This window comes from Pseudopodoces humilis, chromosome 1, assembly GCF_049639895.1.
Source record: "Pseudopodoces humilis isolate 2021_Gansu_Grassland_sample_001 chromosome 1, ASM4963989v1, whole genome shotgun sequence".
NCBI lineage: Eukaryota > Metazoa > Chordata > Aves > Passeriformes > Paridae > Pseudopodoces > Pseudopodoces humilis.
Window position 1 is genome coordinate 94,553,983 of NC_142200.1, and position 27,741 is coordinate 94,581,723.

The following is a 27,741-nucleotide window of genomic DNA, read 5'->3' on the forward strand; positions in this document are numbered from 1 at the left end:
AAATGTTGGGGATCTTTTTTATGAGAAAAAGGTTGTTTGCTTAGGTCCTCTGTAGACATCCTATATATCTTTGTGAATTCTGAACTCTGAGCTGTTCCTTTCATGTCCTAGAAAATGTCCTTGAAAAGAGATGACATCTTGTCAGTTCTTTCATCTCAGCTGACTCTTGCCATCTGTTAAGTGGGATTAGCTGATATTTGTAAACACCATTTATATCTGCTGAAATAATTTATCCTAAACTCTTTTTTAGTTTGACATGTTTACAAAGTGATATCTGGTAGTATGTTTATGAAGATGAGATTTGGATTTTATCATCTAGAGCTCCCTGGAGTATTTCTCTACTAAATAATTCTTTTCAGCAATTGTTGCTTAATTTCTTTTTCTGCTCTCTATAAGAGAAGTTTGGTATATTTAAAGCCGATGATAGCTTAAAAGCTAGTTGTAAAGTGCTACAGAGAATTTTGAGTTCAGAAGCTATTAAACAATAGTAAAGCAATGTGAAATCACTCCAGATTTACAATGAAATTTAGAAAGTTGGACCAAGTTGAGAGCATGCATATATATGGTTTGTTACAGCAAGTATATTACAGAATGTGTACAGTGTGTGTGTATAATCACCAGTGTCTGAAGTTGTTCCAACTTTTAAAGATTGGGTCAACAGCTCTTTCTGGGTTGTAAAGTAGAATCTCAACTAGAACTGAAGGTAACCTGATTCTTCAGAAATTCAGTTTTAGTTTTATTCATAAAACAACTTACTCAAATTAATGTTGGTTCCAACTGTTACATAACTTCTCCTGGGAACTGCTATTTAACTCATTCTTTCTTTAACATTTGAGACATCCCCAGAATGAGTTAATTTTTCAGCATTGTATCTTCTGATGATTTTAACTTAGTCTTTACTTATTTACGACTTTTCTTTTTCAAGAGAGGAGCAGGCAATACAGTTTAGTAAGTGTATGTGCAAAGAGCCAGTCTGAGATAATGGGAAACAACTGGGTGAGTCTACTGGATAGTCCTTCGTAATATGGTGAAGGATAATAATAGTGTCTTCAGTTTGTTCAAGAAACTTAGGGGCATACCTAGCACAGTGCCTAATTTATGATACTAAGTGGGAGCTCAATTTGTCAGCTCAGTTTGTCCCAGTCTCTTGGTCCCTATCTCAACCCATAATATTCATAATATTTTCTTCATAATATTTTCTGTCCCCTGTCCAGCAGCAGAGAAGAGTGAGAGAGTGGCTTTGGTGGATGCCTGGTGTGTTGAAGAAAACAGATGGTGTATGATGAATGAAACGTTACCCACCTTTTCCCTGAGATGTGAAAACGTCAAATTGTTTGTTATATTGATTTAGTTGACTAGGGAACATCTAAAAGAAACCAAACAGTTTGACCTGGAAAGAATTTTCTAAAAAGAGACCAGTGCTGTTTTCTGTGCTGTTACTCAGGTAGCTTAGCTTCAGATTCTCCTAAGGTGGGCTTGTATCTTTGCAGATGGATTTTTTGATGAGCTCTGTCCTCAGTGTGTTATTAGTTTAGCAAATTCATTCATTACTGTGAGGCTTTGGAATGCTACCTTACCTGTAATCCCTGGCAGCCAGGCTTTCTGCATTTGGACTTTTTTAGTTCAACTTCATTTTTCTTACAGTTTCAGCTTGGCAACATTGCAACTGAGTGCCTCATTGAAGTTTTGCCATGTAATCCGTACGCTTCTGTCTAATTCAATGTAGAGAGTTCCTGTGTATTCAGACAGTTAGCAGAAGAGAATTTTGTTGGGGAGAACAGCAACTTGTATGACGGCTTTTGTAGTTTGGCAAAGTTATCTGTGTGTACAGCAATAAATCTGTGTAGCTAATTCTCTCAATTCATTATGCCTAGGTACTGCAAGGGTCTCACTACAGGGGATGATTCTACGAGTTTGCAGCAATTCTTAAGCATAGTCGGGTGAGTTAAGGTTGAACCTCTGTCCTTAACTCAGAATTTTCTTGCTTTTATGGGTTTTAAGTTATTCCAATTACACATCAGTATTAACTACATGCAGGATCAACTTTCAGAAGTGATGACTGATTTTTTTAGTTTTTTTAAAGCTTTGTTTTCCCAACTTAAGGTACTCTTGGGAGCTGGACTGTTAAAAGGACTTGAACATAAGTTCTGTGCAAATGTGAGCTCCTTGAAAGAAAATTAAACTTGTTCCATGGAGTTTGTAGTCATTTTGGATTCTGTTTCTGATTATAATATGGCCATCATTTAAAGTAAAAGGCAGTAAAACTTGAAAAGATGGTTCCCAAGTAAGTATTGACTGCTTTGTATTATTCATAAGAATAATGAGAAGTTGATACTAGCTTCAGTACAAATTCAGTAAAACAAAAAATACAGGTTAGCATGTAGTATGCCAGTTTCTTTCTAAGCAATTAATGTGGCTGTGATCTGTTCATGAAGGTAAACTTCATTATTGGAGACTAGGTTCAGAAGCATGTGCATGTGTGTTTGTACACCCAAGTCATCATTTTCCTAAATAATAGCACTTTATCTTGCTTTAAGATCAGCTGGCACAGCTTCTGTTTCGGTTTTGGGGGTTTTGTTTATTTGTTTGTTTGTTTTAAAGAGCACAGTCAGAACCGTTACTTCTACTGGGCCTCAGTATTTCCAGAAGTCCCAGGATATATTCACTGTGTGTAAAGTATTGAAGCAGTTGTTAGAGGTACAACTTAAAACCTACAAATGCAAGAGCTCCGGCTGGAACTGTCCCTTAACTTCCTACTGTGCTTAAATATTGCAGCACATTGCCGACTCTTGTGAGACTTGTCTGCAGTCCCTAGGCATAATGAGCTAAGGAGAGCATTTAGCTTTAAAGTCCCAACTATAGAGAGATAAATGTAAGTTGCAAAAATCATGTATCTGTCACCTGCTGTATCTCTTTCAGCCTTATTAATTTGGCTGTCACAAATTCAGTTTTGTTGCCATCTTGAAAGAAAATTAGATGGAATTTTTAAATTAATCTCACTGAATTAGCTACAAATACTTGATCCACTGTACTTTCTCCCATCTGATCTCATGCCTTAAAATTGTCTGTTAAACTGCTGTTGCACAAATTAAAGTAGCAGAAGTATATAAAACATAAGCAAGGAACAAACATCTTGAACATAACTTTTTAATTTCTTCTTCCAAAAGGATTTTTGGACCCTGAAAAGAAGCTTTTTTCCCATCGGATATTGTCAAGGGATGAATGTATCGATCCATTTTCTAAAACTGGGAATCTTAGGTATGTATATGTGTTTTAGGCATTATACAAAACAGAACAGCAGAGGAAAAGATGCTAAATAAAATAAAAATTACTCCCTCTGCACTTAATGTGTTTATTTCCTTCTTTGTGTGCCTCTTAAATATCAACACCATCTCAGTAAAACTGGTGTGTTGGGCATTGCAGCATTCCTTCTACTTAAGGGGTTCTGTGGTAGCAGAACAGTAAGTGTGATGCCATGGCATCATGTTTCCACTTCTTATTCTTGTAATAACAGCCATATTTTCACTTTATCTTGTGATCTTGTATAATGACTTTTATATTGTGGGGTTTTTTAATTAAACCAAAATTCTCAGAGTTTAATTCATAATTGAATACCTAGTATTCTGGCTTTCAAATGTGCTAAAAGCACCTTCTGTTCCTAGTGTTTATTGAAATTAGGTCATCTAGAGCCTTGAATTCATATTCTAGTCTAAATTCACATTCTGATCTTTTTCAGAGCATGAACCCAAGATTTTTTCTAAGACAGATATGTTTAATGCAACTTCATGAAATACTAAGTTACTCCCCCTCCACACCTGACTGTAGCAAATGAGAAGCTTTTTTCTTTTCTTGCTCTTTTTTTTTTTTAATGTGCATCTAAAGTACTCCACCTCCTCTTCCTCCTAGGTGATGGGTGATATCAGTACTTCTATTTCCTTTATCTTGGACTGAATGAATTTACTCTTTAAAAACTCTTCTTGTGTCTTTTACCTATCTATATGTAGGTAGTGTATTTACCTTGTGAAAGTTGACTTTGGGCTATTGGTTGACAAAAACCAGTGAAAACTAGACTGAAATGTTGTAATTGTTCTCGCAGAGGTTTCTTGTTTTCTACCTTTAGCCTTTGGGATGCAGATTTTAAAACAGCTGTTTCCTTTTTTTCCACTAACTGTAATTTGTTCAAAGCTTGTATTTTAAATTCCATAATTTTAATATTGCTGACTTTTTGCAAGTTTTTTTTGTAAGTTCCATGTTCTGCAGACATGTTCTTAATAAACTGGAGCATCAATAGAAATTGCTTTCATTGCTATATAAATTTCTAAAACTGGCTTAATTTATCACCTGTTTTGTCTCTTAGAGATCTCTTCCCTTGTGGAGATTCCATGGTTTGCATCATTGATGATAGAGAGGATGTTTGGAAGTTTGCACCCAATTTGATAACTGTGAAGAAATATGTATACTTTCAGGGGATAGGAGATATTAATGCACCTCCTGGATCAAGAGAAATGCAAATGAAGAAGAAAGGTGATAGATTGTTTTTAAACTATGTTTATAACTTTGTCCACTTTTCAAACATGGCTGATGTAAGTCACTGAGATGGTCTTAGTAATATTGCAGTGGTGCTCAGATGGGCAATCTCAGACTATTGAAGTTGACAGCACAAATGTGAGTAGCTTGGTAAAACTAGATTGTTTTTACTGTGAGAGTTTCTTTCAACCAGAGCAGAAGTGAAGGAGTAATAAATGTGGCTCAGAGCTGACTTGGCAATGCACCAAACTGTTCAAGAATATGTAGAGGGGGACAGTTTCTCCATCACACCCCCATGTACAACATGCTGACTTTTCTTCTCTATAGGTTTCACCTCTTCAGTCCCCTTCCTTGCCCTTGGGACTTGGAGGAATGGGTAATAAACTCTGTCCTCAACACACTGCTGGAAATTAATGTTGAAATCTGCTTGCTTCCCAGTCTGAATTGTGCTAATACAATTAGTGTGAATTTTTACCACCGAGTGAACATGGTGTTCTGGCATTTGACACAAGAACCTTATGTTCAGCAGGCTCAGCAGTGAACGCACAATGAATTTAGAAAGTACACATTACTAGATTGGGAATTATTTGGGGGAAAAATGTATTTGCAACACAAAGTCATAAGAAAGAATTGTCAGGCTTTTTCCGGTTTAGCCAGGGGTTTGGATTTTTTTTAATTTAATACTTGTGACTCTACTCTACTCTTGATTTCTCTCTTTCCCTTGTTGAAATAGAAGTGACCAAAACAACAACAGAAATAGTATAATCAACCTGAATTGGGCCACTGTGATGTGGGACCATTACACTTGACTCCTGTTGTTACTTGCTGGGCAGGAACATGCACACAAAAGGAAGACAAAGTAGCATGATTTCACACAGCCTTCCAGTGAATGTTTGTGTGCAAAGTTTTGGAAGTCTGTGGTTTCTTTAATTGTCTCTCTACTTCTGCAGACACATCCTAAAACTATTCTGCTGCTTTTGAGTATTACCCTTTTATTTGCATTCCAGTAGTCTTAAATTGAGCTTGAATGGCATCTTTGTGTTGCTAAAATACATGTATCTTTTCAAGGACTAAAATTGAGTTATTTTGTTATGAAAATTAGGTAACATGAAAGATACACCTGTTAATTTATAAAGTTCTTATACTGTAGTTCTGGATTAGGACCTTATGAAGCAAATTCTGCCTGTGTACCCCCATTTGTTTATTTTCATTGCTCTAAGTTGTAAAACTTACACTACAAGATAAATCTTTCAATGCTTGCAGAGTTAACAAATAATTACTTATGACCTGTGATATATAAGCAGCTTATTTTTTTTCTTTACAACTTCCTTACAAAAGTAATGTTTGTTAGGTTTGACAGTCCTTTCTAGCAATCATTGACACCTAGAGAATTTTAATAACTATCAAAAGCCTAGTGATCACTTCTAAGCATAATGAAATCTAAGTCCATGTGTTAACTCAGTGTTTAAGGTAAATGAAAATAAAATCTTGGTTAATATTAAAAAAAGACAAAAAAGGGAAAATATGTGTATGTTTTCTTTCTTGTCCATGTCTTAGCAAACAACTCTACAAAATCTGAGGCATTGGATTCAGCAGTGATTTCAGCAAAAGATGTTGAAGAAATAAAGAATGTTATTTGTGTCGAAGAGCACAGTAACGGTCTCAAGAAAACTGCAAAGGACACTTGCACTGCAAATGGGAGTACTTCTGTAAGGAGTGAAACATCTGATGGGGATGTGAACTCTCATGATGAAGTTAATGCCCAGAACTCCTTAAATGATAGTGCTGGTCACAAAATGGACAGTGAGGTCACTGATGATTTGGCGAATACAAAAGATGCTCAGATTTTTTCAGAGCAAGTTGATACAACAGTTACAGAGAAGCAGCAAACCCAAGAAAAGACAAATGACTTGGACTTTGAACTGTCTAGTGACAGTGAAAGTGACGATGGATTGGATACCAAAAAGTCATCCACTTCTGTATCAGATAGTGAGAATGAGGAAAAGAGAAGTTGGAAGAAATCCAAACAACCTCCACAGGATGAAAATTTGCAGCAGGAGAGTTGCACTGATGTGAGTGCGAAAAAGGATGGTCTGGTGAACCATTCTGAAAACACACAGTCTTTACCTAGTGAAAATATCCAGGACAAAATTGATCTTGAAGCACAAGAGGAAAGTGAACAGGAAAGCCTTTGTGATTTAGGAAATGGGTCTGGAGACAAGAAAGAAGCTGAAACAGAATCTCAGATTAGTGAACAGTCTGGAATTACAATGGGTGAGTCCTTAGACCAGAGCATGGAGGAAGAAGAGGAGGAAGATGATACAGATGACGATGACCATTTAATATACCTAGAGGAGATACTTGTGCGAGTTCACACTGATTATTACACAAAGTATGATAAATACCTGAAAAAAGAGATTGAAGAAATTCCAGACATCAGAAAAATAGTACCAGAACTAAAAAGTAAAGTCTTGGCAGATGTAACCATAATATTTAGTGGACTTTACCCGACAAACTTCCCTATTGAAAAGACACGGGAACACTATCATGCCACAGCACTTGGAGCTAAAATTGTGAAGAATCTCGTACTGAGTGCTGATGATCCTGATAAGGCAACACATCTTATTGCTGCAAGGACAGGTAGGTATTTGAGCAGCTTTTAGTCTGTTAGAGTTCATGCATTGAGCTCTTTTATATAGTCTACAGACTTTAATGTAGCTGAGATTAGAACTGAAATCAAAGGAAAGATTCTTCCTAAAAAAATTTAGCAGCCTTTTTAAAAAGATTGTTCTCTTATTTTTGCTCAAATGTGACTTTTAATTGTTAAAAGTAGAACCCACTAAATATCCTCTGATGTAATGTGTCATGTCAAAAATTTTTTTGTTAAGAATTGGCGATACTAATAGTCAAAGACTCAAAGTTGTTGAATATAAATTTTTAATATTTGTGTCAAAGAAAAGTTTAAGGTTGTCTTGCTATAAAGGTATAGCAGTCCTCTCTCAGTTTTTCAGATTCACCTCTTGTGGTTCAGTTTCACTTGGTATGGAATTCAAACAAATTATTTTAAGAGACTGCTAATACCCTGCCACTGCACTGTGCTTAGCCTGTATTGTTTTGTCAAAAGAAATGTAAGAGTTTTGCGTAACTTCTAGGTTGTGTTCGACAAAGCTGTTTTTTCATAGCTGTAATGGATAGGAATGTACCATTGGTATCTGCCATAGAGGAGCTACCAGTCAGCAGCTCTGGCTTCTAGCACACTTTTTTTTTTTTTTTGTACACCCTGAAGGTTGGTTCCTTCGTTGCTGACTTTTTGAAATTACATGGAATATAAATACCTGATAGTCAAACCCATGAAATCCAAAAGTAAAACTGCATGTTTTAAATTATCTGAAACTTAGAGGGACTTTTAGAACATGCCTAAGCATGTCATAAACATACATGCATGTTCATGTCATAAACAAAGAAATACATTATCTGCCACCTACTGGATGTTTTCTTTTTTGACTGCTGTTCATGTGGAGTTTTAGTACATCAGAAGCAGCTTGGTTTCATTGGCTTGCATTTTAAAGAGAGGGTACTTTCCTCAAAAGTGTGTGTATTGAGAGGCCTTTAAGTTGTAAAAACATATGATATAAATGAAGATAGACATTTTAGTAGTAAAAACAACCTAAAGCTCAGGAGATGGAATTAGATGCATTGAAATTAGCTGGGATTCTGGGTTGTGAATATGTGATAATTGCAACAGTGAATGTGAAGTTTTGAAATCAATGGGTGCATCAGTTTGGGACTCCATTGTTTTACCACAGTTGCTGAACAGCTGTTAAAAACTTCATAAATAGTAATACTTACTTCAGCAAGAAATTATGCAAGTTCATCATACTTCATTGGAGACATAATAGCCATCAATATAAGAGATGTTTTTCCAATTTCAAATCTTAAAATGCTTCATTTCAAAGTTGCTTTGTTTGTCTTAAACTAGATGACTTCTGAATATAGTCATACATCAGATGCAACTATTGTGTGATGGGGTAAAATTGATAGGATAAATGTAAATGAGACCCTCCTAAAAATACATATATTTCTCTAGAGTGAAAAGTGTTGAAGAACACATTAAGGTACACATCATGTGATAATGAGAAGCAGTGGACTTTTTATTTGGGTTTTTTGGAATGTCCCATTTGAGGGTTCTGTGTTTATGTAAATGCATCTATGCATCCTTATGTTCTATTTCTGTAAGTAAATTATTTGCCACTTTCACATTCTTAGTGAATCATACTAAAGTACATCTGAATATGAAAAACTATTTTGTTTTTTTATTAAATTGCATATTGCACTAATTCTAGATGAGGTAAATTGGAAGTAATTTCTGCCTAATGAGCAATGCCATTGTCATCTTTCATCATCACTTAATAATTATTTCTGTAACAATGACAATGAAATAGAAGGATTAAGAGTGAATAAATCTGTATTCTTCAATAACCCTTTGTAAGACCCTTGGATTGACTGTTTTTGTGATGGGGTTTTGGGTTTTTTTCAACTTGAGGCTATTATTCTCGCCTCTGGAAGGTGGGAGTAGTTGTGCTGCATTGTTCCAATTTCATGAAGGAAACTTCTTAATCAGAGATTTTAAGGATATAAATTTTGTCCTGTCACAGCTGCATTTGTGCTAATTCATCTGTCAATGTGATTTTCATAGTGATTCTTTATGGTTAGAGAGGAAATTTTTACAAGCCTCCTCCTGACAATAAGCCATACAAACATTGCATCTTTGGCTCCCGTGGCAAAAATCTGAAACAGTGCTTGATGTCTAATTGCTGGTGAAAAGGGGGAGCAAAAGCATGTCCCTTCTTGAGTTATATTCAGAAGTCAGTGACATGAGACCAGGCAATGTTATTATCTGTACTTTTACCTTTTTTTTCTTTTTTTAATGTTTGTGAAAAGTGATTCTAAAGCACCTTTTAGTTCAAAGTCTTTCTGGGTGACACCATTAACAGTGGCAGACTTGGGACTCTGACGAGCAGCTGAATGTGTATGTTTACTTTGCGCTAGCTGAGATGTAAGGAAAGCCACATACTTGATCTGCAGCAGTGCTTGGGGGTAAATCCTATTAGCTTTATCATTTTGAAGTCAAAGGAAGAATTTGGCAGAGGAAGTAAAAGGGAAGAAGTCAGTGTGAAACAAGAGTTACCCCTTAGGTGTGGAAGTGATGGGGTTTCCCCTGCAAAGTGACATCATCATAGCTTGGTGCACTGAAATGAGCAGCTACTGAGGAACATTTTAGGTTGTTTTTACAGCATTCTTCCCAACCTGTTAGAGTAAATAATTTAAATTTCTTTTATTCTTTATATATACTTGTCTCTTTCTCTGCAGATAGGCTGTTTCCCTGTAGATACAGGTACTCTGAATTCTGAAATTAAATAAATCCTTGTTCTTGAAAAAAAGTAGGACTTTTTTCATTATGTAGGGCAGAAAATACTGTCTGCCTGAATTACTGTAAAATACTGGATCTTTACATCATCTAATCAGCTTTCATAAATCTGAGTGACTGAGAAAAGGCTATCCTATAGTCCTTTCCACTTGTCCATGGGCTACATAAATCTTGTTTCAGTTTTTGAAACATCTGCTGTTTGCTTTAACCATCAGTAAACTGCACTATAGGATGAGTTTTTATAGCTATGTACACACTTGGCTAAACAGTTATCACACTGTTTCATAAATCTTATTTTCCTTCCTAAACAGATGAAAGACACTGTAGTTAATTCTTGTATTGAGTTTTTGCTGGTGGAGCAGATAGAGCTATTCAGATCTCTCAAAAATTACTGTCGTGTATTAGGAATGGAAATACATCCATTTAGGCCCCAGATTTTTCTTTTATTTTTCAAAATATGCTTGAGTCCATGCCATTTCCTATGCCTGTGGTGTGTCAACAGAGCTTTTTCCCTGAAAAGTATGTTCAAGGGCTGTGTCTTTTTTTAAAAGTTGGGTTAAGCATTGCTCTAAACTTGGCCACTGAGCAGGGTAAGCCTGTTGCTTTTGTTGGTAAAGCACAGTGCAGAGTTAAATCTGAACTTTAGGCATAGCTTCAGAGCAGCACATCTGTCACTTGTTTTAGGTTGGTATTTTTGTAGAAGAGCTTCAGGATTTGATTATAAATCAAGACCTGTATATAAAGATTATCTGAAGAGAAAGAAACTTTTAGTGGTCGTATTTCCCAAGCAATGTCTGGCAGCCTGGTTGCAAACTGCCATAAGGATATGTTGATTTTGGTGTGTTGGAATCAGGAGAGAGTTCTGCAAGCTCTACTGGTGATTTCTCCCCATCGTGTGCTTTGATTAGTCCTGGCACAGCCTTGAGCACTTGCACAGAGTTCCTCATGGGTGAGATTGAATCAGAGGCTACAGTTGGCTGAGCACTGTTCTCAGCAAGTTCAGAAGTAGAATTGATGAGCACCTTCCCCAGCTTTGAAAATAACATTTTCCGATACTATCTGCTTCAGACTGTATCCATCAGAGTAGATGTGATTAATTTGGCCCCAGTTTCTTCATGTGGAAAACCTTCTCTACCTTTTAAACTTTTTGGAACAGCCTTAGAATTTGAAGTAGGGAAAGGTGATTAGATGACAATAATGCAAAAAAGGTAGTCTGGAAAATCAGTTTTTCTCTAAGTGATTTTCAGCTCAGCTGAGTAATTCAGATGTTTTTAGCTGTGACAGAAGTACTGTTGCTTGGATGGATTAAAATATTTTTGCTGTTTTGTCTTAACAAGCATAATTCAAAAAGGAGAAGTTACTGGGGAAAGGGAGAGGAGACAGCAAACATTATCACAGTGCTATTTCTCCTCCCAGTTAAATTTGGTGTTTCACCAAATGTTGCTTTAAGTACATTATACATGTGAAATCTTCATTCGTGAAGATGTCAGCTAGAAATAGGAAGCCGCCCTCCCCAAGAGGACGTAGTTGTGTTCCCTCATGCAGTTTTCAGTATGCTGGAGTGTGCAGTAGGCTGCTGCACTTTAGAAATGTGTAGGAGGCAGAAAGCCTTGATGTCATGGAGGTGAGAAAGGTAAGACTTTTGACTCTTGGGAGGTGAGTTTGGTTACACACAAGTCTGTGTTACCAACTTTCACAGAATCTTAGAACATGTAGGTTGTTAGGGACCTTAAAGGCCATCTAGTTTCAGTAGCAATTTCATACAAAATTGGGCTATTTTGGCTTTCATGTTTAAGTTTTCTGTCACAATCCTGCCAGCTAGAAGAATTTACATAGCTCCTCAGTATACATCCAGCATGAAACCAATCACATATGTGTGAATGCACAATGTGAGGGTGGGGAGGAAGGAGTAGCAAGATGAACCACCTGATATCAATGCAGAAACATGAGTTTAAAAAACAGTTGGAGAAGCCCATCTCCTCATGTAACTTCACAGATTTAACATGAGGTGAAGGTGTAGTTTTACAGTTTTGTCAGTGTTTCCCTGATGAAGTCCAAAAGGAGCAGCGTAGTCCCATCTATCCAACAGCATCACCAGCTCTGATTAACTGTTGTGTGTGCTCACTGGTGAAACCAGTGCTGTTGTGTATGGTATTGAGTCAGCTCCAGAGCTGTTATGTGCAGGACAGTATTGCTATCTGTGTCTGATATTTAATTCAGTATCTAATACCTGGCTCAGGTACCTAAACTTCTACCAGACTTCTTGCTCTTGTTGCTTTTTTTTGCTCTATGCTTATGAACCTGATTTTAGCATCCTCTTTGTAACAGCAGTCTTCTTACTGGTTTGTTTTTCTGATATTGTCATTCCTTTTCTCCTTTATTCTCAAAAGAAAGCAATGTCCAAGCTAAGCCTTAAACTCCTTCAATCTTTTTTTTCCCAGATCTCTTAAACTGATTCTCTTTCAGAACCTTTGCTTTATTTCCTCTGAAATATACCATGTTTATAAATTAACTACAGCTTTATATATAACTGTTTCTGACTGCAGGTATTTCTACAATTCCTATTGAGGTTAATTAAATATTAATAATACCTCCAGTCAAAGCTCCTTCTGGCATTGTAAACTGGCTCATTTCCAGAAAATGTTGCATTAAATTTCTCTCAGTTGCTTTTGTAAGTGATAATTAATGGGAAAACAGATTTCTTAAATCAGGGCATGTATGATTTTGGGGAGTTCCTTTACCTCCCTCCCTTCTTAAGGTTTTATGTTTTAGCCAGTTAAAACCTCTTGAACTGCAAAGGTGTGCTAGGTTTAGCGCAGTTTCAGTTCTAAAATTATTTTCACTTTAAATTAACTTTTTTTTTTCCAATGATACTAGTGTGGAGTAAAGCTTTATATGTATAGTTCTTACATCCCAAACTGTGCAATTGGTTGCATTTACAGCTGAGAGAAGAAGAAATGTATTTGTGCACACAACATTTTTTGTCTGTTAATCTAAATCCAAGAAAAAATATATGTGTATCTAGAGAAAAATGTAGCCCTGCTCCTGTATGCCATTGGGTTTGGGGGGATGAAGGGTAGGGAAACAGAGGCTTCCAGGAGTTTGATAAAGGACAATTATCTCCTGCCCTTTCTGTTTATTTAGTCTTTTTATCTTACAGATGTCTTAAACTGAGCTGTCTAACCAGCTGGTTAGGTCAATCCTCAAGTGCATTTCAGTTCATCTGTCTACCCCAGTTGATTGTAGTTCAGGTTGTACAAAGGGTATTAAATATTTGAGATTAGCTGCTTCATCTCATCTTCAAATTATGTGGAGAAGTATGGGTACAAGATTTTCATTTAAACTGAAACAAGTAAAATCAGATTGTTAAATCACAGTCATGAAGATGAAACTCCAGGGAGCTGTGATGAAAACATCAAATTAATTTACTGTTCTTGCTTCCTTGTCAGAATTGTTCTGAAACTTGATTTTTTTTTTTTTCTGGAGGCTTCATTGCTTCATTGTTCCCACATGTGTGAAAACAGACAAGGGCTTATATTTTTAGTATTATTATATTTTACTTTGTTTCATTAGCTGTTGTTAACTCACTAGTGTTAATGTTTTTTCCCTGATTCACCTTCCCATCCCATTGGGGTGGTTGGAGGGGTCAACGAGTGGCTGGGATTAAACCACAGCACTGATTTTGGTGCTTTTCGGCAGATTTATAGCAACTTTACTGAGTTTCTCTCCTGTTCTGGTATCCTGAGAGGGTAGAATTCGAGATCACCTGTTACTTGCAAGCTGTACTGTTGATGGTTTCACATCAGGCATGTCAGCCTGCCATGTTTAACTTCACATTCTTTGTTCCTGTTTCAGTACAAGGGAATTCCTGCTGCTTTGCCTCCACTTCTGGTATATGGAGGTTGAGTGGGTGACAGCCGGTTACAAAGTAACATGTTATATGAACAGGGACCACGTGTAAAAAAGTTAATATGATAAGTTAGTCAGGCTTCAACAGCATTGAAAAGCTGCTTCTTCTTGGACTACTAACAAATATAAGTGAAGGAGACGTTATACAAAAGTGCACTTGTTGCTTGTTGGGCTAACATGCAGAGAAGATGCAGAGACTTTCTGTTTAAAACTAAGTGGTCTCCTTTCGTGGTGCCAATTCTTCAGAAAGTTACCTTCACCTAGCTTGAGTCTGAGGAACTGCATCTCATTGAGATTCTCACTTTTATTAGCTGAGATTGTTTTGTTGCATTGGGGAGGAGTGTTTTGGTTTTTTGTTTGTTTTTTTTTTTACAATTGATGACAAAGTGTTCTTAGTTTTAACTACACATTGGTTTATCTTTTGTGTTTGTGGGAACACTGTTATTTTTGATTCTGTAATAGGCACAGAAAAAGTACGGCAAGCTCAGGACTGCAAGGATCTCCATGTTGTAAACCCTGATTGGCTGTGGAGCTGCCTGGAGCGCTGGGACAAGGTTGAGGAACAGCTCTTTCCCTTAAAGGATGACTACATCAAAACACACAGGTAAGTGCTATTCCTTGAGGCAGTAGGGGCCATGAAAACAGATTATTCGTATAGTAATGCTGATTTATTAATAAATTGGTTTCTGAGAAGTTCAGAATAGACATGCAATGCTTATGGATTCTATGGAAGAGCTCCCTGGTTTTGTCCAGTTTTTTTTTGCTTAAACTGAGTACTATCAAGGGATCAGAAGGCAGTTTAGTAACTAGTACAGTCAGGAGAAAGCTGACTGTAACAGTTGCAATAACATTAGTTTCTTGAGCAGTTACAGTTGTTACTCTTTTAATTTGGAGAAGTTGCCCTTTTCAGTTCATCCCTACGATAACATAGGGAATGCCACCAAGGCATGGGATCATTCATGTTGCCAAAAAAATTTACATACTTAGACTACATGAAGAACTAGTAAAGTATGGCATTTTTTGGTGAAATTTGGTAGTGATGAGAAAGACAGAAACAGAAAAATGCCATAGGAAATTCTAAGAAGAATTGGAAGGCATGAAGATAGGAGCAAAAACTGGAAGAAAGGAAGTAGTGAGAGGTGGTTTTGGGATGACAAGAAAGTGCTGAAAGAGAAAAGGTAAAAAATAATCAGTGCATTAGGGTGACAGTAAATAGAAGAGGCAGGCAAAAACATTATCAGCAAAGAGGAAGTTGGACAGCTATCAGTCAACAGTCCCCTGCAGGATAGTGGCATGGCTAAAGTAACTCAAGACAAGGTACTGCCAAGCCAGCTTGACACATCTTGCAAGCCCAACAGAGGATCTTCCCTTCCACGTTTAGACTGGAAGGAGCACAGCATAATGGGGTTTCTGTATTAAACTGATACTGGTGGGATTGACTGTGATAGAGATTTACTTTCTACATACAAGATGCCCTTTGAAGATACCAAAAGAGGGAAATGTGTGCAAGTGAGGGCATTCATCAAATGCGATACTAGGTTGAGGCATAGGATTCCTATAAGTTAGGAAAAGACATGTAGCCTGCTTATGGCTTGACTAGGATATTTAGTCTTTAAAAAGTACTATCAGATGGTTTTTAATCAAACTTTGGAATATATTTGCACGGGATGCTTAATTTGTCTCAGAGACCTGGCACTGCTAAGTTTGCAGTAGAAACCTGGCTTGTGAACATTGTTTTTTGATGTCTAGATGAATGTTAATCTTCCTCCCTCTATTAATTTACTCTTCAATTTTACTGAAACATGGTAATTTTTCCTACTTCTGTGTTTCAAATACAGTATATCTTAACTTCATATTTTCCACCACCCAAGCTTTAGTTGGCAAGATATCTATCTTAATGCAAATACTTTAACACAAAACGTGCAAAAGTTTCCAAACTTTGGAAGAGATTTTCTCCTTAATGAAGCTGCTTGAAATAGTGATTACAGGTCCAAAGCACTTACAAACTGGGGGAGGGAAGAAGTCTGAGAAAACATTTGCATGTAAAATAAACTTAAGATAGCAAGAAAAGAATAGGTAAACTTGAATTTGTTTACTGTGTAACTGCTACAAAACTACTTCAGAAACATCCATAAAAGCATCTGGTAAAAACTCCAGTTTTGTGTTGCTTCTAATATTTGTTACAAATTAATTTAATCTTTTTTTAACATATTATGGCTTTCATGGAGCATAACATGCTGTTATATTCGATGATTTTTATTTTTTTTTAAAAGTATTTGCTTGCCTTTTTTTTTGTGGCACTTCATCATAATTGGATATATCATAATGCCATAATTGTTATTCCTGCAGACTGATTTCTGAATCTTTCTGCTGACACCTCTAAAGTTATGTTTTTATAATGCAGCAGGGTGATCATAGGCAGTTCAGTGTTTTAAAAAATCAGTTAGGATGATTTGCGAGTTAATACTATGTGTTTAATTTCTGTCAGAGCAAATTTGGAGAGCAAATAGAAAGATTGATATAACAGCCTACTTTTCTCTTTATTGCATATATGCAGATTATCATCTTGCTATGCTAATTTTGCTGTTGTTACTACCTGGAAGCCATTTCAGTAACTTAGTGTTTAGACAATTTTTAAGACGCACTTATTAATATTTTAGTAATTTAAACATGACATTATCTTGTATTTGCAGTTTTCAGTTTTAAATTCAGTGAGACTTTAATGAGGTGGAGGAAAAGAAATGTTTCTTTAGAGATTTTACAAACCATTTCCCTCTTCTGCTTTAGAAGAAAAGAAAATGCTCATTTTTTACATTCTGGTTAGATAGCTCATTTAAATTTCTAATGCAGTTTTTTTTCTGAACTCTGTCTAACAGAGAAAATAGCCCTGCAACATTTCCTGATACACCCAGCACATTTCAGACAGCTCTGTTTCACCCAACACCCATCCATCCGAAGTCTCAACCTGGTCCTGAAGTTCGGATTTATGATCCTAACACTGGAAAGCTGATCAGGAAGGGCGCACAGACATCTGGACAGCCAATGTACATCCAGTCTCCAGCTCCTCCCATCACCTTGCCAGTCCACGGTGAACACTCGTCCTTCAGGTACCTAAAACATAGCTAAGAGTGATGTCTTCATTTTTAGATTCTGTAGTAAATCATACTCTCGTTATCCTTTCGTTTGATCAAATTGGCATTTTTGCTTTACTTTGTTTGCTTTCTCAAGAGCCAAGAAAACGAGCAAAAGTGAATAATCAGCTGAAGTGAAGTCAAAGTGCTACCATTCCAGGTGCTTTTTGTGCCTTACTGAAGCGGAACTGGAAACCTCAAACCAAATGAATTCAGCGTGTAGTTTTGTGTAGTCTAAAGAATGTTACAGTAGCTGATCTCTGAAGTGAGGCAGCTTGATGTTTCTTAATGGGTCTTAGAATACTGGATTGGTTTTTATTAATAAAATATACCTGATAGCATTTGGTTCTTGTTTATAAAATTTTCCTCTTCACCTAATTCCGTCAAATGGGGCATTAACTTTGAGGAATATCTGAAGTGATGGAAGAGGTGTGTAGCTGACTGAGCATTGTGAAGTAAGGCCATATGGCTGAGTGCTTGTTACTAATCCTTAGACCACCAAGTCAAGACACAAATTCTGGAGGAGGGAGAGGCAGTCTGCTTTTTGAAGTACAAAGGCTAGTATCTATCTGGACTTTTGTCACAATTTGTGTTAAGCCTCAAAAACACCCCTTGTCTCTTAAGGATGTGTAAAATATCTAGAATTCATCCCCGTTATCTAAATAAAAGAGCTGACTTTCTGGAATTCTAACAAGCTTAGCAAGGCTTGTTCATTCCAATGGTAAAGTATCCAGTTAAAGGCAAAGCTTTTCTTTGTGAAGTGTGATCAACATTCCGTTGCACAATGTGATCAGAGTACAGCAGTTGTTACAAAGCAGTTCAGTTTTCAAAAAATATAAATCACAGCTATAAATGCAGGTTTTTTACCTTTCTTCTCCCTTCCCTGCCACTTCAGCAGTGTTATCACTTGTAAAGATATAGTATAGTAGTGTAGCCTTTTACATTTCCACTCTTTCTGTTGTTAAAAATTTCAGCCTGTTTTCCTCTAGTTGTTATCTGTTTGTAGCCTTTTTCTTATTTCAACTTTCCTGTTGTCAACAGAGGTTTTTTGTGTCTCTCTTGTTTGTGAAGATGTCCTGTTTTCGCTTCCTTTTTAACTGCGTCTTTTAAAGTCTGGATTGGTTTAAAGTCTGGTTTAGTTTACTATGACATGGTAAATGAGCATTAGAAACTTTAAATAATCAAGAGACAGCATGTATCTGGAGAGGAGCTGAAAAGTTTTTGGGTTTTTTGGTTAGTTATTGTGGAAAGGGACTTTTCTAGAAATAAAACTGTTTTACCTGTGTAAATTGTCATGACACTTGTAAGGTGCTTCAGTATGATGAGTTTTGTTGATATTAATACATCATTGAATGCTTTCAGAATAATAGGTTTTAATGGTTTCCCTGCCTTTGTCAACAGCTTGATAAAGAGTTTTTCCACACCTAAGCCTATTTTTCCTTAATGCTGAAGTGCTTCTTAATTTGAGTTTTCTTATTAAAAAGGAGAGAAATATACTTCAGCTGTTCTCTGAGTTTCATAGAGCTTCAGACAGATTTTGAGGGTGAAGTGAGGCTGTCTCTCCTTTCTACTCTCCCTACTCTTATTTCAATTCAGTGGGGTTTTTTTGTGACTGTCAGTGCTCAGAATTGACATATTTTAATCTGACTGTGAATCCAATTACTCAGTGCTGCAACTTTTCTCCACAACGAAACAGCTGTAAGAAAAGAGATAAGCATAAGGTCTATGCTGAGAAAAAATATTTTTATTCTCATTTTCTGTTGATTTGGTTCTAATGGTGAAGTTTGTGACCTGTAAACTCTAATCTCTTAATTGGGACATATCTCTATTCCTCAGAGCAGTTCCACCTTCTTGAGTTAGGATCCTGAAGAGTGTTTTGGCAAAGTCCAGGAGAAAAGTAAAATGTGTTTAAATACCACAGTGCAGACAGAGCAGGAAGGCTGTGAAGAAGAAACAAAAAGCCAAATAGAAACAGCTTTGCTGTGTCTTGGCTGAGGAAGAGCTGAGGCAGTACTATGAGCTTTATCTTAATGCATGCATCAGTGATTGCTTTTTGAAAAAGCTTCACATCCACTTTAAATTTTTATATAATACTTGTCTTAAGAGAAAACTACATTAGTGCAGCAATTTATGGGTAGAGAACAATGTATTTTGTGGCTTGACAGACTTCATGTGCTCCCTGGTTCACATTCTGCAGAAAGAGGTGAATATTTGTAACTAAACCATGGTTTTTAAGCAGAGTTCAAGTTGTTGGCACTCACAACTGCTCCTCTTGTGGGTGGATGTAGTCAAAGCCTCCAATAATTTTCTTTGTTTCTCAAATCTTCATACAATTCTGACTTTCAGATAGTGGGAAACAGAATTGCGCTGCTGTGAGTGGAAGCTCTTGGGGTCATGGTAGCTGCATGTTGCATAGCAATGGTTCTTGGTGTCTTATGGACCGCCTTGTGCTTAGGAGAGAACCTCTTCCTTGCAGGGCTCTTGATTGCAAAGGGCTTCAAGTTACCTGAATACCATTTCATAAGAACTATTTCAGTTCTCACTGTGTTGGATTTCAGCAGTTTTAGTTTCTTTCTGGGATTCAACTTGAAACATAATTTAAAATTTAAAAAATTATTTAAAAATTTAAATTTAATATTAAAAAAAACCCAAAGTTTAAATTTGTACATCCAATTTGCAGTGAAACTGTCACCAGTGAATTACAGATGGTTCAGTTAATATAGTCAACATTTCAAGCAACAGGTCTTGCCATTGTGCTCAGTCTGATACTTGAGCATCTGCTTTTTTATCATGGCTGTTGCAGCTCATGCGGAGTAGTGAAAAAAGTTTGCAGCTGTAGTAGAAGGAAACTAAATGCAATGCTGCTTGGGGGCTGCTGGGGGCCAGCAGCACTTCTTTGTCTGAGAACAGGAAGGAGTCCTCTCTAAAAATAACCTGCATGTCACAGCTTTGACATGCCTTATGCATCTCAACAATTTGCATTTTCATACAGAAACAGTATTCTACAAACATTGCAGTAAACACTAAAGTTGTAACAGGCCATGAGATGTGTTACAGTATGTAGTCTTCAAAGTAATGCAAAATCTAATGGCAGCTTGGACTAGAATAAAAAAAAAGTTACTCTGCAAGTTATATTTTAGTGAACACTAGTAATTTGCTAACAGATGAGGCAAAGCTTAAAATACGGGTGTCATTTACATACAAGAAGTTAAAAGTGGCACCCTGTTTTAAAATAATGCTAAGATGCACTGAAGGCTTGGTTTGAAGAGGTGTGTCAAGCAGATCTTGGTGGATTAAGCCATACTTGAAGATTTGTATACATTAATTTCACTTAAACTTTTTTGTCTGAATTTAGATGCTCATCGTTACTATTTTTCCTACTTAATGTTATCAGTGTTATTATGACAGCAAAAGTACGAAGTGCGTAATTGAACACGTGACTGGAATTTAAATATTTTTAACGCTTCCATGATGATAATGTTATTTTAGGCTTTACCCTGATGTATCAAGGAAAGTGCTTGTTACTTCCATAAATGTTGAACCCACCCTGCATATATTTGTCCTTGTGCATGTAAGACTGGTAAGCACCAACCAGCCTCTGCAGGGTTGAATATGTTTATTCATTAATTCAGGCATGAATTACGGTTATTTTTTAAAAAATACTTAGGAATCTAATTTAACTAGAAATAAATGTAAATTCCTGCATTTTTATGTCTTTATTTTTAAATATATATTTATATATTTAAATATAATATATTTATTATATATTTATTAATTTTGATTTGACTTTACAGGCAACTGAAAATGCAAAAGCCTAAAAAATGTTTTTGAAAAAATAAAAGATGTCTTACTGACCTTTAAGATTTCATTTTGCATTGATTTTGGAGTGCTTTTATGAGAAGGCCCAGCATTTCTTATCTAGCAGAAGTGGGAAAATACTGGGAAAAAGATCTGACAGAAGACTTTAGAAGCTATTAATACAGTTATTTTACAGTTAATATTTGTAATGTAGTCAAGTATGATCACACTCTGTATTCTACAAAAGGAGAAGTTCTCATCAACTGTATGACAATGTGTTATTAAAAAATATGCTAGATTTATTTTGATTTTTCTAGTCTAAGAGAATCTACTTGGCTGTCATGCTACATATAACTTCTCTGTAATTCTTGGAATGGTCAAGCTTGTCATATTTTTAGTAGAGTTGTGTGAGATGCCTGTAGATTTTGTTTGGTCATTCTCTGTTTTGCTAAGAATGTAAATGGCATCACCACCTTTCCTGCCTAGGTTACATATCAAAAAGGCAAGGAAATCATACTTTAAAAGAACCTTTTGGAAAACATAGTGGAATGCCATATTGTTTTCGTCATCTGCCTATGAAGATTACTGTCTGAGAGCAATTTAATAGCAAAAGAAAACTATGATCTTTAAGAGGAAACATAGTAGAGGGGAGAAAAAACCACCCAACCCAAAAACTGTTAGTGGTGAGAAACTCTAGCAAAAAAGCAGTTTGGTTAGTTCATTTTCACAGCATCCAAATTGTTTAAGCTTCACAAGAAATTCCACTGTACAGGAATACACAGGAATTTCCACTGCAAAGGGGCACATGTCTGCTGTGCTGCTGAGTTACGCTGCACTGCTGGGGGTCCTCTGCAACATATTGTGCAGGTCTGGGTAGCATGACAGTGGCTCAGCTCTTTTTCCTCACAACCTCCCATTCAAAACAAGATTCCAAATTTCCTGCACCCATCCATGGGATCGGAGAAGAGAGATGTGTATTTATGAAATATGAGCTGTCAAAATGAGCAAAATTGACAGCTTTGTATGGCTTTCAGATTTCATACATTCTGAAATTTAAGTACTGAAGTAAAAAACCCCTTGATATTTAGGTAACCTTCTTAAGAAGCTGTCAATTCACAAAAGGAGAAATAATTTTGTAGGACCTTACCTATGGTAGACTGGATTTGCATAAGCTAGTAATGACTTTTTTTGTAGGGGACTGTTGGTCTAAAGCTGATTCTTGTAAATCCTGACTTGATGAGAATTAGCCATTCTACATCAAAACTCTTGTCCGCAGAGACTACACTGTACCCTTTTTCAGACACAGTCACCCTCAGAAACAGGTTGATGGTCTCTCACCTGGTAGTTGCAGCTTGAAACTACTTGTGATTTCAAGTACAGTCACTTTTATACCTGCTTTTGGTAGTCATTCTCCAAATACACAGTCTTCTGGCTAACATGAATCTTTTGTGACTCATGAGCTTTATGACCTTGAATTGGATTCTGGGTGGTGCTGAGCTGCTGTAATTTGTTTCAGGAGGCTAATGTGGCAGACCAGTACTGGTAGTTAATCTGTATTGTATAGTAATTTAAGCTTCTAGAAATCTTTAGTACTTAAGTAATAGTCACAGAAAAACTTACCCAAGGAAAGTAAAAGTCTCCTGCTGTTGGTGAACATGTAGTCTATCTTTTCATTACTATCGTAAAACAATTCCCATGAATCTGTGATTGTTTTATCTGTTTTAATGAAGATTTTGATATTCCTTTTTGTATCTGCATGTTTGAATTAAGTACAGTAATTAACAATGTAATAGAATACAGACTGAAAGAAAAAGCTACCATATTTCAATGCACTGGCCAAAAAGAAATATTGGCTGTTTTGCATCTTATCCAGGCTTAGCAGGTGGGAAATGTCTGAAGATCAACACTGCAGAAGTGTTCTTTCTGCATGCAGAACTCTTGTCTGTAAGGTTGGGAAATAGAAGGATATACTTAGAGACTGAAAAGCCTAGCATAGATCAGGAAAAAATACATTAGAACGTAGGCATTGCTTCTGGAAAAATAAATTTGTCAAGTGATGGAGAAACTCCACTTGTGCAGGAATATTAATGTATTTTAAGGGCAATGCATGTGCAACTACTGAAGCTCTTGGCAGCAAGAAAGGTTTGGTAGTTACTTAAAAGAGCAATGCAGAGGCAGGAGAGACCTTGTCAAAGGTAGAATAAAAACTTTATCTGTCAGACTGAAAATAAAAGCATTAATCAGGAGACTTGACTGACCTGTTGATGAACACAGAGCTTTATTAAGTGAAGTTGTAGGTACGTGGCAGTTATAAATTTTTTACAGAATTTTATTTGTAGCTCTAAACCAAGTAAACCTTTCTTATGTGAGGCCCCTGAATTTTTTCAGAGTTGTTCAGCCACATCAACAGCAGATGTTTGAAGAAGACGACCTACCAGCAAGTGAAAATGAAGAGCAGCCTGGTCCATCTAAGAGGAAACGCCAGCCAAGTATGTCTGAAACAATGCCCCTGTACACTCTATGTAAAGAGGATTTAGAGAGTATGGATAAAGAGGTGAGCTTAACTAATTCTGACAGATTTCTAACGTGACGTAAGTTCTAACTTCTGTTAAATTATGCATGTCTGTGAACTGACCTTGTACGCCACTACAGTAACTTTAAATAAAAGCCACAGCAGACAAAAGTAAGGCTCAGGCTAAAATGCAGTTATGTTCTGCAAAGCAGAACAGAATACTGTGGTGTGTAAGTAGACCTTTAAAGCTGAACTTCATTTACTTTAAAGTAGAGCTTCATTTAGGAAAAGCTTTTTTACATTAAACATGTTAGCAAATTAGCTCTGTGGATAGCTTTGCCATGTGTCGCTTTAGAGTTGTTTTGCTTTGCTTTTTTTCATAGTAAATCTTAATCTGGACAAAATAAGTGGTGGGATGGGAGAAAAGAGGTCTGCAGATGTAAAAGGCACAGACTGTATGGAAGATTGGGGAGACAAATGAGAGCATGAGGCCTCATTATCCAGACATGTAACTGCAGTGTTAAGTCATAGCTGTAATTGTTTTCCAGGTGGAGGGAGCTTTCTCTTGCAGAGTGAACTACATATCTTTCATATAAAAGCACATTATTTGCAATTCATTGTGAACCTCTCACTTTTCACTTACCATTCTATGCACTTTTTTCAAATGAGCCACAATCTTACATAATATTAAATGATACATAGAAGAAAAATTACCCATCATCATACTCATTTATCCTCTGTGTGACTTTACTATAAAATCTAGTGACCCTGGAGCTTGAATTCTTCTTCAAGCTTAGATAGTTCATTGGGGTAGGGACAGGAGCATATAACTTGCCATGTTCTTGGCAGTAAGTTCATTCCAAGGTTCTAGCTATAACAGGCTTTGAGTTATCTTCAGAAAATGAAGTATGAGAAGAGAAACAACAAAAGAAAGAGACTGCAAATGTACAGTACAGGGTAAATTTGAGAACTTAACCTGGTATTCTGGGGAAATGTCCCATACCTTTGAACTGCTGTGATGATCTCCTTTGAATTTCAGGTGACTTCAGGCTTTTAACTTTACCTGGTGACTCTTGGAGTTGACAGCTTTTGATTTATTTTGCTTTTTGTTCTGAAGTATTTTGCCCATTTGATCTCAAACTTTCCCATAAACAGTATTTCTTCTTGTCATGGTAGCAGTCCCTGAATCCACCTGCGCCTTCCATCTGTATTATCAGTGTTACTAAAAGACAGTTGATACTATGAGTTGCCTTAATGATTTTATGTACTAATGTTTTTTTTCTAATCATGTGGCTTTTGAAAAATATTAATGAATTGCTGATGCAGTGTGCACTGAGTCAAAAGGAAGTGTGCATGTTTTTCAGACTCACTGCATAAACTATTTATTGTTCTGTTTTTAAAGATACTGTTTAGGAACCTTGTAAAAAGCCTGAATCTTTTGGCACCATTTGTTTTGTGATTGATTGCTCTCTGCTGCTACATTTATGACTAAAGAAATTTAAGTTTTTCTACTTCTCCTACAACTATAAACATCTTAAATTACAATGATTTTTTTTAAATTGTGCTTTTGCTTAAGCAGCATATTGTGCTTGGCAACTAGACTACATGAACTTCAGAAAAAATGTAGCCCAAATTCCAATGACTTTTTTTTTTTGTAGAAGGTAGGCTTAGCTTTGATTCCAGGAGTATGATTTGAGGTAAAAGTTGCTGCCAAAAGTTTTCTCTTCCACTAAATCTCTGTTCCTTGGGTAGCTGAACCAGTAGAGGGGGGTATGTTTGGGGTTTAGTGCAGAAGCAGGGTGGGATTTTTCTAGTATTTTAGCTTCCCAATATGATTTTATCAAGGATCAAATATTAGCACTGAGACATGAAGGAAGGGTGCCCACAGAACATATGTCAGGGAGGTTGAACTGTACGTGGTAGTGCCAGCAGGTCATTATCTCCTGGAAGCTGACTATAAGAGACAGGGAAGTAAAACTTGGGGCTGCTAGCATCACCTTAATAAACGTATTGTGTTCATGTAGAAGAATTACAATGCAAGTAATTAAGCAGGATTTTATGGCATTGTGTGGGAGTACTCTTAGGAAACAGATGATGTTGATAACGTAGTCTGTAAAATATAAAAGTTTAGTGGAGTGTACACAGGAGAATCTTCTATCAGGAATATTATCAAATAAAGTGAAAATAAGCTTCATTAGCCTTTCTGGTTGGGACTCAGTTCGCTTTGGTCACACTGTGACTACTTTAACGTCCAGAGAAAAGGTGTTTGACCCTACTTCATTCTTTATCAAAACACATTAAAGGTTAAGAACATTTCTGGAATCAGTTTGTCTCTAAGAGATGAGAAATTTCTGCTTTTTCCACAGAAAGGCTTTTGCATCATTTGTATATGTTCAAGTAAGCTATGGCAGCCTCAAGAACTGCAGCTGACTGCAGACTACCTGGGAAGAGTGAGGGAGTGTGTTCCAGTCACAGCAGTGATTTCTTGCTCCACTTCTTGGGTGCTCATGCTGAGGCCGATTTGATTAGGAGTATATGGTCCAAGGAGGGTGGAAATGCAAGTTCCAGCAGGGCTTTGCTGCAGTGTAAGCCAGGCTCAACTGCTGTGCCTCTGCCCTAAGCCACTTTTGGTAATCATGGGACCCAAAGGCAAGTCAGCTTAGGGAGGTGGTTAGGACAAAAAAGATTGTTTCCTGATTAGTCTTCATAATTTCCAGGTTCCTGAAATAGCCCACCATTGCTGCTGCATGAGTGCTAGTGCCAGGAGCAGGCAGAAGATGGGAAGAGCTGGGAATAAGAGTGAAGGCAGAACTGTATTTTAAACTTTAAAACTGCATCCTCAGTATTTCTACTGAATTCCTCACAAATTCAGATAAGATCAAAAGGAGTCTTTCAGTTTTAGGCACTGGGATTTTTTCAATGAAGTTAGACAGGAAATGCAAGCATTCATATATACTGTTTCTATGGGTATAGCTAGCGATAAATAACTCCTTTGCAGTTAACGTCTAAAGAAAATCTTGCTCTTTCTTTGCAAAAATATGTGAAAGGCCACACAGCCCCAGGTAATACAGAATTTGCATGTAGTTTATATGTGGGAGAGTTTTGTTAGAAGTATCAAAATGGAAGATGATAAAGAGAATTTAATTATTATATATTCCCAGATTAAATCCCTTTCCTTCCTTAACCTATTTGAAAGTGTGTTTACCACTTCTCCTAGTAAAAAACTGTAGCTCTTCTACTGTTCCATTGGGAAGAGCTACTGTGGATAAGCATCTCTCTTAAAATTTGATCTTATGTAGATTCTTTTATCTTCTCATATTTTTTTCAGTTGTAGTTGTGCTATGCATACCAAGTAAATCAAAGGAAATTAATAGCATTTTAGCTATTGGGTTGCAGTTTAAGGTCACTTAGCCTTTTGTATCTTTTTCAGCGCCAAAGATCTGAGAGATCAGATCCAGTGGTAGCTTCCCTTCCCTCTGACATGAAGGACTGTTAGAATTTTAGAGAAGTGGAAGCACAAGAGTGTTCAGTGTAATAGAATTGCTGTTCAAAGGGCAATTGCCAAGTCACAGTGAGTGCATAGGGAATGTGTCTGTACTTGGGAAATATGCAGCCTCCTGGTGCTGCTGCCTCACAGTCGAGAAAATATTTTCCCCTTTTTCTGTACTGGCCTGACACAGGTGCTTCCCAACTAATTATTGCTGTTTGTCTCCATTATGGGATGGTAAAGGGCAGCAGAATTAAATGCTGCCAGTCAAATTAGTGTTTATAGTCATTTCTACAGGACTGGATATTTTTTTTTACTTCTAAATAGCTGGTTATCTGCTACATAACCTGCAAAAGATCAACCCATAAAAATGCTATTTATATAGAATTGTATCTAGTATGCTCTAATCTTCACCACAGAAAAATCTCTAAAGAAATGGTTTCCAATCAATTAAATGCAATCAATAACTAACTAGAAACCTATTGTCCCTAATAGCTGCTCCAGGATGGCTTTTGTTTTCTCTGGATCAGTTCTATCACTTTACAGGGAAGTTATCTACTTTTGCTTTCAGCGTCTGTGTTGGAAAATAGCTGTTGCAGAAGCCTGTCCTGTAGGGAGAAGAAGCCAGGCTGTCTGCAGCTCTTCTTTTTCCCCATTTCAGCAGGGATGGACTTGTTCACCTGCAGGAGCCTTTGTGTGGGACTGTGTGGTATTGTCTTCCTTTGCCAGGGATAAGTGGAAGTTCCTGACCTACCAGTCACTACAATGTTGTGTGGATCTGCTGTAGTTTACTGAGAAAAAACAAAGTCGAATCCAAGCTTGAAATGACTTACTTGTTTCTAGAAATAAGATCTATTAGCTAAAGTAAGTTGCACAGAGGAAGGGAGTGACCTGCAAACCATGTGAGGACATACACGTGTCTTTCCATTCAAAACTGATTATCTCAGTA

At 36.8% G+C, this 27,741-nt stretch overlaps 1 protein-coding gene across 2 annotated transcripts in view; it reads left to right on the top strand.

Annotated features, from left to right (window-relative positions):
• Window positions 1-27,741, top strand: part of CTDP1 (CTD phosphatase 1) — a 101,453-nt gene that overhangs the window by 22,733 nt on the left and 50,979 nt on the right. Inside the window, exons 6-11 of one of the 2 annotated variants that reach the window (XM_088064042.1) lie at window positions 3,168-3,258; window positions 4,358-4,524; window positions 6,085-7,167; window positions 14,327-14,468; window positions 16,741-16,971; window positions 17,093-17,223. In XM_088064042.1, coding sequence (XP_087920168.1) covers window positions 3,168-3,258; window positions 4,358-4,524; window positions 6,085-7,167; window positions 14,327-14,468; window positions 16,741-16,971; window positions 17,093-17,120 — 1,742 coding nt within the window. In that variant the 3' untranslated portion in view covers window positions 17,121-17,223. Of the gene's footprint in view, window positions 1-3,167; window positions 3,259-4,357; window positions 4,525-6,084; window positions 7,168-14,326; window positions 14,469-16,740; window positions 16,972-17,092; window positions 17,224-23,181; window positions 23,348-27,741 lie in introns of those variants that run through there. The other variant, XM_005525238.3, reaches the window with a different exon arrangement.